The sequence below is a fragment of the Castor canadensis genome, chromosome 12, assembly GCF_047511655.1.
Source record: "Castor canadensis chromosome 12, mCasCan1.hap1v2, whole genome shotgun sequence".
NCBI classification, from domain to species: Eukaryota; Metazoa; Chordata; class Mammalia; order Rodentia; family Castoridae; genus Castor; species Castor canadensis.
The window spans coordinates 55,805,413-55,815,561 of record NC_133397.1 but is presented as its reverse complement, the minus strand read 5'-3'; the positions used below and the strand labels follow the sequence as shown (position 1 = coordinate 55,815,561).

Below are 10,149 nucleotides of genomic sequence, written 5' to 3'. Positions count from 1 at the left end.
AGAGAACTTTTACAGGAGTTATTTGAAAGGAAAACTTTCTCTCACTACAATATATTTTTGAGATAGAGACAGGAGTTGGTGGGGAGGAGATGGTTAGGTCAGGGACAAGGACATGCACTTATAATGTTGTATGACAATTATAGGACTGTGGCAGGGCAGAATGCCATTATGTTGAAAAGCAGTATTCATGGAACAATATCCACAGATCAGACTCTCAAGGCCCGCCTATTCCAAGGGTTTAACTGTGGGAGTTCCTGAAGGAAGAATTGCTTCATCTGGGATACAGGGCCACCACCTCTATTTAAGATTTTTCTTAAAAATAAACTCCTAGGTCCAATCCAGATCTATTGAAACAGAATCTCCCAGGGTGAGGTCAAGACTTAAATAGGCTGATTTTGAGCAATTCTTTAGGACACTCAAGTTTAAAACCACCAGAGACCTTTGTCTTTTATTTGCTGGTGGACCCAAGTGCCTAGAATAGCAATTGACACAGCTCAGTAAATACCTGTTGAATGAAGGCCCTACAGGGATTGTGGCACTCAGAGGTTCTAATTACTGATCTCTGCTAGACCATCTCATTCAACATGCTGTCATAAAACAACTGTAATGTCACATCCCCCAAGGTGCCCTCCTTGCTTGGCTGGGGACAGGAGAAGCTCTCCTATCTCTGCCCAACAGCCTCAGCAAATCATCCTCGCCTTAGTCGGCCTCGCCCTGCCCGGTCTGAACTGCCAAAGCAATGACAGAGCAAGCAGCCAACCAGCCTCACAGTTCTGCTTCCTTAACAAAAATTAGAGCAATTAGTAAAACCTTAAAAGGTATGAATAGGACTCTAGATCTAGCATGTAAGTAAATCTCTATCATCAACTAGTATCTAAAGCTGGGCAAACTGCTGTAAGTCATCCAGTTTTATTTGTAGGCTGAATAACTAAAGGATAAAATTTCTTCCCTGATCATTCAAACCACAGGAAAGAGAAGGCAAGAGAAATACAGGCTTACAATGTGCTAAAACTATATTTAACAATTTATTAAGAACCCACTGTCCAGTACCTGTGACACAGGAGAATCATGAGCTCCAGGCTAGCCTGGGCTGCATAAAGAGATCCCATTTCACAACTGTGTGTGGAGGGGAGAGGGGGATGGAGGCAGAGAAAAAGGGAGAAAGGAGAGAGAACCCACTGTGTCCTTCAACAGGTGAGTGGATAAAGAAACTACAGCACATCCATAGAATGGAAAACGGCTCAGGAACACAAAGGAAGAACTATTGAAATACAGTATGCGTGAAGTTCAAATGCATAATGCAAATTAAAAGCCAGCTCCAAAAAACTGTGTGATTCTGTCTTTTATTACATTCCAGAAAATGCAAAACTATAGGGAGGAAAACCAGATCACTGGTTACCTGATCAAAGTTAGGGGTCAGAGAACAAGTTTAACTACAAAAGGGAATTGGGGTGGGTGGGGATATGTGATGATTCTGGTTCCCTATTCAAATGATACATTCTGAATCTATGCATGTGTTACAACTCACAGACCTGTATACCAAAAAGTAAATTTAATGCATGCAGAATTTATTCTATTTTTTACTTTTTCATTATATTAAAAAAGAACCCACTGTATCCACAACATAAGGGGGGCTCTGAGACACTTTCTTTTCTTTCTCAATGTGGGAAACACATGAAAAAGTGGTCATGTAACGTGAGTGAGGGATCAATGCTACCCTGTATGGTCTTTGCTAAGTACATTATACCGAGGTCAAATACAGCATGTAATAAACTGGATGCCATCTTGTAGAAAATTCCTTTATTATAGTGCAAATAACTTTCAGCAGTGACATAATGTAACAACACATGTAGCAATGTTTTTACACCATACAGTAAATAAGAAAGTGTTTCTTTGAAAATATGTCATCATAGAACATTATTTCTACATCAATGCCGGAAAATGCCAAGGGTGTTTCTCTCAAGGCAATAGGTTTTCTCCCTCTTTTTGGATGATTTTCTTTTAACTACAAGTGGAAGGATTTGTCATTTAACAAATCATCAATTCTAAGAGTGAGCTCTTAGTGGTTTTGAAAGTGAGGCTGGCGAATTTTGAAATGGGATTTCAAAATTTAAAAAAATAATAATTTTAAGACAATTCTGGAATAGCCCAGAAAGTAGAAGCCACTTTTATTAACTGTGAAGTAGATAAACACATTCATTCCAATTTTGCTGCAGAAAGATTGTCGAAAGCCTGCCTTTTATTTCCCCAGAGCCTGATTGCTATCCCTTGGTTTTGGTTATTGTAAAACTAGGGCTCTGGTTAGAAATAACTCCTTACATATGCAAATACTTTGCTGTGAACCTTTAAATTGCACTTTCTATCCTAAAATTCCCACCTTGGACCTCACAGGGTGAGGAAAGGGGTAAACATGTTCCAGTTTCCAGCTAACCATTAGGACAGTGGGACTGGCCCCCTACTCATTTAGCTCTACCTAAATCAAATCATCACATCATTTAGATTAACCCCACTAGACTTATCCAAGGGCTTCCCTCTGACCTGTAGGGACATGAAGGGTTAACACTGTATTTTCACACTAAGCTGCCTAAGGGCTTGGCTGCTAGTGAGTTAGCAGATAGGTAAAGAGAATAGTTTTACTTCCAGTCACTTTTCCTCCCTGCTGCTCTAGTTTCTGCTCAATTATGCAGTGGGTAGGGAATGGTTGGCTACTCAAGAGTCCTCCCAAGGGGTCTTCCACTATGAGTTGAACCAAAACCCCTACAAATATATTTCAGGGTGCTCTCTAAGTCTTTCTACAAACACTCCTAATAAATGGCTTTATAAGCCACGGGAAGTTAATCACAGGCTTGAAAATACCTGGGGCCAAAGAGCAGCCCTCATGGCTGAGTATGGCTGAATAAGTCAGCTGGTATGTAAAGCTTTTTCATGTATAGCTGGTCTTGTTAAGAGTATCTTTGTACATAACACCATGGAACTGTGCTAAACAGTTTCAAAGTTGATATGAATCCAAATATATCACCTATAAAAAACACAATTTTAGTTTGCTTTATTTATCTTAGACTTTGGTACTGAAACACTGTCTACATTCTTGACACATGAATATGACATGGCCACTTCAGTGCCTCTGCATGTTGTGTAAAAAAAAAAAAAAAATCAAAAGCAAAGAGGACAAGGACATGTTGTAAAAAGACATACTATGCTGAACAAACAAAACCTAAATTATACATAAATACACCCCCACCCCAGCACCCCTTTCTTCCCCCACTAACAGGCAAAAGCAATGCCAAGGGTCCTTCTCTCCAGGGCCAATGTAGCTTGCGAAGTCCAATGCCCAGGGCTCCAACCATCCCTGGCCTTTTAGGTGACATTTACAGTCTGTAGCCACCTGCCAGAAACAAGCTACATTTTGATCAGTTCCCTGAGTGCAGGGAAATTTTACAACTCCATTCAGTATAGATTGTACTCAAAAGACATGGAGTCCTGGGAGTGGACCTTTCTGATAAACTAACCGGATCCTTTCCTAATCTGGATCCTCTCTTATTCTACTATCTCCTCCAAGCCAATACAGTAGAATGTATCTACTCTGAAGTTCCAAAGGCATTGCTTAGGGATATTGGTGAGGGTCACATAAGAAAAGTTATACAATGAGCTAACAGCTTAAGTTGATATAAATTATTTCCAAGTAAGTCATTTGGGGCCGTTTGCTTCTGCTTTTTACACTGCAGCTTTCATATGATACTTTTAAAAGTTTATGTAATAGCCATTTAAAAAATTTTCTATGCAATCACCTCTTATATGTTTTCAATTAATTTAATAACAACTTAATGAGCTATTATGTAAATCTAGGGAGAAGGAGTTAGTTTTAAGGAAGCCAATACTGTGCTAATTCACAGTAAGGAGAAAGAGCAATGCAAACAGAATTTCACATCATTGACAATAACTTGAAAGCAGTCTTAATCGAAATGTTGCAAATTTTTCCCAAAAGCACTTAGAGCAACTTATGTGAAGAGAGTCTAAGTCCAACAGTATGGAGAATATGACTCAATTTTTAAGGAGTAAATTCACCTGTTTATGAGTATAATATGTAATTTTTCCCCCTTGGACCTAAGGTATTTATACATTCAAAAGTTCACCTTGCTGTTCTTGAGACATTGCTCATTCTCTAATACATACATTGAATATAAATAAATAACTACGAGAAAGCTTCAAAAATCCGAGTTAACACTATGCTGTGCAAAAACCCCGAAACAAAACAAAAAAACAAAAAACCAAACCTTGAACAACCTACATTCTATGTAAATACCCTGACTAAAATGTTGGTTGTGCTACACAATTTCACTTCAGTGCAGAAATGCGTTGATTTTCATGTACCGTTGTTGCTTTTAATGTCTTTAAGTACTTTTGTTTCTAAACATCACCTTGCTTCAAAATGATGAATAATTTGCTACCAAATCACAAATCATCACAAATCCATTTTAGTTTAGTTTGAATAAAATCCAGCATAAATGTATTACTTTGTTTTGGGAATAATGGCTCGGTGTCTTTGTCTGACAGTTTTCTTCCTATGGGCAAACCATAGTCAAAGTTGTCATTTTGGACTTAAACTGCACAGAAAGAAGAGACAGTGAAGCTTGCCTTTTGTTTTTGTTTTCTTTTTAAGTCTCCAGCTCTTGCTAGGACCTTCTTCCAGACTGACAGTCATATAGTTGTGGCACCTGATCCTACATGAAATAGAAGTGCTTTAAACAACATCAGCCAAGTTTGGTGATCTGGAGGTCCCCATTTATCTTTATGGTGTCAATTGCAGATAACGTTTGAATACGATGGTAAAAGTCAAAAAGTTGGTGTCCATCCACAAACACTCGGAAACGTGGGTGCTCACAAAGAATTTCCACCTGGAAAAAAACAAAGAATAATCTCAACACACAATTTAATGAATGCTGCTGAAGAAAACAAACAAATGCAACTTCATTTTAGAGAAAGGCAACCTCCCCCCTGGTTTTACTTAGATACTGATTTCGGGGTTTCACTTCCTAATTTCTCCATTTAGTAGGTCTAGAGTAATGTCAAAAGAATCTGCATTTCCACCACATCCAAAGGTAATGCTGATGGTTCTAGAACAGGGCACACACTCTGAGAACTGCCCTATATTTTTCAATATCCTTTAAAGATTTTAAACTGCTTAGATTTTAACACTTCTCCCTGCATTCCAGAAAGTAACGTAAAGTAGCACAGATGTGTTTGTATGGCACTTAAGCCTCCACTATCATCCCCTGAACAATTCCATCCCACCTTTAGAGGAACCCCTCATGAGGCAGAAGTGGTATCCATTAGCAGCATGTAATAATAGTGTAGACACTCAAACATAGTAAACACTAAGGCAGAGGGAAGGTTGCATAGTAATTACCATTGGACCAAGAATGTGTAATTAACAAGGCTTTGTTAAGCCAAACACAAATAGTGATTCCATATCGTAGAAGCTTTTTCTTGTCCTTTTTCTTAAGTAATTCACCTTAGCTTAATTATTGCTTCTGTGTTATGATGTATTTATTAAAAGCATTGGTATTCACCATGCAAAGAGACTCTATATGTGATGTTAGTCACACTTAATTCGTATTATTGCTAAAATTATATCACCAAGAAAGGCCTGTTTCACTCCAGTTTTGTTATTGGGAAGCATTATATTCCTCCTGGAAGCCAGAAGTTCTGGTTGCTCACACTACTGAGCTAGACATTAAGATTCATCATTAAAAAACTGCTCTGGCCAAGAGGAGCCTAAGAGGACATTACCATTCTAAAGAAGGGGATAGAATGGGACAATGGGGCAGGGATGCCTTCCAGAGTGTGTGATTAGAAGGGCAAAAATCTCAATTTTATCACTGATGTAAAAGTCATGGATTCTTATTTTCCTCCCAGACTGTAAGGAAAAAAAAATAATCATAAGGCCTTTGAAAATTTCCAGATGAAAAACAACATGTTAGGGCTATATGCAACACAGAGCTTTTAACTGAGTTGCCATTACTGTTATGTATGATAATGGGATGTGATGAAGACAACTTTTCACCCGGTCTGACATTTCAGTAAGTCCTTCTAAATACATTACTGACTTGCATCTCTTACTTGGCATTACCCAGCATAGAGGAAGACTCCTGCTAATGCTGCTTGATTAGATGGCAAGTTTGGGTTGTGTTTCCTTTCTGCTAGATAGTGGGGAGCAATTCCACGTTCATCCAGGCCCAAGGGAAAGAATCTATCAGCCACATGGTCTGTGACCATGAAATAGACTGAGGCTTAATTAACTTAAGAGGGGGAAACAAAGATGCAGACATGGCCTCGTTAGCAAAGGGAATGGGAGAAAATGAAATGATAATCATGAAATTGCTTAAAAAGTTCTAACTAATAAAGTTTCAAGATCCTTCAAGGCTGAAGGAAAAAAACGAGGGAAATTCTGACAGTAATATTTATCAATTAATCAGATATTTGGGGGCAGGTATTTACTAGATGACATACTATGTTAGCTATTATATAGGAAAGTATTTATTAAACACTTGCTATATTAACTAAGTAGAGTTGTAGTTAAATATTCTTTTTGATCTCGATATGTAAATACTCATGTATTTACTAAATGTATGGGCTGAACAGACCCAAAAGCTACCATGGTGAGTATTAATTTCTATCAATAAACAGAGATCTTTCGATTTTTCTTTTTTCACCATCAAGTAGCAAATTTCCTAGACATGCAGAAATCCTGGCTGCTGAAAGTGCTCTTGGCACACCCTAGATCAGAACATCCCAGCTCTGCCAATGGTTGGGGCCATGGTTCTCGAGGAACTTACCCTGAATGGCTGGTCTGGGATGAATGGAAAGTAAGGGATTGCTGACTGCTCTTCACCTCTTTCCCCCGATATACATGAATTTCTGAGTAGCTGCCGGTCTGTGAACACAGCTTTGAGTTCAATTGCCACATCAGCAGGAGGATCCTCCGAGTCACCGCAAGTCAAACTGATGGCAAAGCTAAAAAGAAAATAGTCTCATCTATTCAGAGTTGGATATAACATTTCAACATGACCCAAGGCTTTTTCTGAGTTTGTCTGAGTTTAGACTACAGAGCAGTAGGGTTACACTCAAACCAACTGATTTTGTTACCCAAAGCAGGCTCTGGTAAAAACTTTGGTGGAATTGAAAATGTCTAAAATGACAGATTTCAAATATCCCAGGCTACCCACAAGTCTGTGTCTTAATCCTTTTCAGAATTTTCAAAAACAGTCCCAGAAATTGGTCAGAGGAAACAGTATCTCATAAAGTTTGGTTGTTGTTTATACTGATAGTTCTTGCTCTAAGCACCATGTTTCAAATCCACAAAAAAAAAAAAAAAAAAAAAAAAAACCACTTTGGCCTCCCTAAGGGTCAAAGAGAAAATGTGGGGCTATATTTATCATCTCTGATATAAATAGCTGTCTAGAGAAATGATGGCTGGGATTCATACACATTCTTTTCATGGGAACATGGTACTTTCTTGGCACTCCCAACTAGCAACACTGTCACCAAGAAGAGGAGAGAGGAGACAGCCTCAACAGGAGTGGGCAGGGCCCTACTACTGCCTGACAGCTGTGTGGTGACAGGACTCTGCCTTACCTCTCTGGGTTGAGGTCTACGATGCCCATTACTAACACCTTCTTGCCTGGTCTCATGCCACCTTTAATGTGCCCACAAAATGGAACTATCTGCAAAGGGGAAGAGGAGAAACAGTAAGTTTACAGGCTGTTAGAGAAAAGCCAGGCCCTCAGATCCTGAGGACCTGACCCATTAGAAAACGCAAAGAAAATGTACTTAGAACGGAAGAAGGTACAGGCAGAGATACAGAGCACAGAGAAAAGCATTTACCAGTCGTGGGAAGTACACGTTGGCTTCCACTGGAGAGCCCAAGGAGTTGTTTAAGTGCCCATCATCTAGTTTCTAAAAATAGAAGCACACAGATTGGCTTTCCACAGACCCTTTTCTCCTAGGAGGTGGAGGGAAAAGGGGAGGGAGGGGGAAGAACCCACACAAATCTGGTGGAACCCAGCAGCCCTCCTCAGTCACACAGGCAGTGTCTGCAAATTCTCCTCCTAGTCGATTAAATAACCGCATAACCCCCCCCCACACCCCACCCCGAACAAAACCCATCCTTTCCATCCCGTAGCTAAGCCTCCGAAGATCCAAATCAAATTCAAGGTCGAGGCCCACCGGAGGAGCCAGTGCCCCATGCAAGAGGACTGCAGGCCCCTCTCCAACCACAAATGTTTCTGGAACCGCGGTCGACCGGGCCTGCCCTCGGGGACGTGGCTGAAAGTGGAGCAACAGCGCTCAACTTCTCTCGGGAGCCCCTGGCGCGGCCCCAGCCCCATCTCCGAGGGGGAATCCCCGGGACGTCGGGGACGGTCGCGGGGCGACACACACACTCACCCACGCGCACACTCACGTGCAACGTGCACACACCTGGCCGGCGGTTGCACGGGTGGACACGGAGGGGGCTGTCGTCCGCAATCACCCTCCCCAGCCCCAGCGCCCTCGGGTCGGGAGAGCTCCTCCCGGGCCCCGGCGCGGGCCGCGCACCGCCGGCCGGTGCTAACAGGTACAGGGCGTCTTCCCACGCGGGGGGACGCCGGGCTGGGCCTGCAGCTCCTCTCCACCCCAGCCCCCGGCTGCAGCAGGCGGCGGCGGGAAGGGGGCGCCTCGCGTGCGCCCCGCCACACTCACCACTACGGCATCACTGTCGGCCACCGATCCCGCCATGTTCTTGCACGGTGCACCGAGGTGCACGGCAGCCGGCCAGGCGGCGGGGGACGCTGGACGCGGAGCGCGGGCGCGGAACCCGGGGCGGTTTCGCGCTGAGCGGGGGCGCGGGTCCGAGGCGGGCGCGCGCGCACACACGGGCACGCGCGCGCGCACGCCGGGGGCCCCGGCGCCGACCCGGCAGGCTGGGCCGGGGAGGAGGGGGAGGGGAGGCAGAGGCGGAGTGGCCCGTGAGGTCCAAGGTGGCGACGGCTGCCCGGACCTGGACCGCGGCCGCCGAGTGCGAGCCGGCGGTGCTGCAGTGATTGCTGTCCTTGTCCAAGAAAGAAAGGTGGCGAAGGCCGGGCCGCGCCGGCCCTGGGCGGCATTTAAAGGCGGCCGGGACCCGGCTCGGGAACCGGGAACAGGGCGGGGACCCGGCTGGGCTGCCGCAGCTTGCTCGGCTTGCCCTGCCCCTCGGCCATTGGACGGTGGCGGGAGGGACGGGCCTGTCCTGGTCGGAGCGTGCCGGAGGGCGGGACCCTGTCCGCGGGAAGGTGGGTGGGGCCGGGGGACTGGGGCAGGGAGGACCGAGGCCTGCCAGGTGACAGGTGCTTGTGACATTCCCGCCCCTCCCTCCCAGCGTCCTAGTCGCTAACCTTCCCTGTGCCGTGACCCCAGGGCAGAGGAATAGTGGGACAGGTGGAGGGAAGGTGGGGGCGGGTATTCCAAAGCAGAAAAGATCATTTCACTGCCCATATTAGAAAGAATCAAAGGTCTGCAGAAGTGAACATTTGACTCCAAAGAAGGAAAGGACTCAGGGAGGGACTTCCCTATCCAGGAGGCAGAAGACGACCAGGCCTGTTTTCCTCATGGAAGCACAGGCAGGTTTGGGTAAATTTTAGCAAATTAAGATGAACACCCTTGTGTTTTACAAGTCGTTTGCCCACATCTTGGGTAGTAATTTAATAAAACTCTGACATCCTTTGTGGAGTACTTCCTAAGGAATACACCCCTCTTTTATTCTATAGTACAAATTCCTTTATGCATTTCCATTAGGACGATGATGTAACTTCTTAGATAAAGCTGTATCAACACACCCTCTATTAGATGACAACCTTGGCTTACACATTCCATCGTGTGAATCACAGGGTGTTCTACACTAATAAACCAGGAACATGTGTGACCTACTGCAACCCAGGAGGGGCCCTCAGAAGGTGTCACTGGCTGTGTGGCCTGGAACATCACTGAATTGTTTGTGTCTTAGTTTTTCCTTTATAGACTAGAGCTAATGATGGTAATCTCAGTCAAGATGGAAGAATTACCTGTACACACCTGCAATCCCAGTCATATCTTTTGTGGAAGTGGTTCTGTCAATTACAGGCTGAATGGCAG

At 43.9% G+C, this 10,149-nt stretch overlaps 1 protein-coding gene across 1 annotated transcript; it reads right to left on the bottom strand.

Annotated features, from left to right (window-relative positions):
* Window positions 1–1,785: 1,785 nt before the first annotated feature.
* On the bottom strand, window positions 1,786–8,894 carry Lgalsl (galectin like). Its single transcript, XM_020161693.2, has 5 exons — window positions 8,740–8,894; window positions 7,885–7,956; window positions 7,636–7,724; window positions 6,837–7,014; window positions 1,786–4,895 (listed from the first exon to the last, which is right to left on the bottom strand). The coding sequence occupies exons 1-5, from the start codon at window positions 8,773–8,775 to the stop codon at window positions 4,752–4,754; spliced, it is 519 nt and encodes a 172-aa protein (XP_020017282.1). The 5' UTR covers window positions 8,776–8,894; the 3' UTR covers window positions 1,786–4,751.
* Window positions 8,895–10,149: the final 1,255 nt, after the last annotated feature.

Excerpts from the sequence above, each read along its gene's own strand:
- Lgalsl (XM_020161693.2), bottom strand. The coding sequence starts at position 8,775 with ATGGCGGGATCGGTGGCCGACAGTGATGCCGTAGTG. Across the intron at positions 7,957-8,739 it reads CCGACAGTGATGCCGTAGTG|AAACTAGATGATGGGCACTT; the intron begins GTGAGTGTGGCG and ends TTCTATTTTTAG. Across the intron at positions 7,015-7,635 it reads GTAGACCTCAACCCAGAGAG|CTTTGCCATCAGTTTGACTT; the intron begins GTAAGGCAGAGT and ends TTTTCTTTTTAG.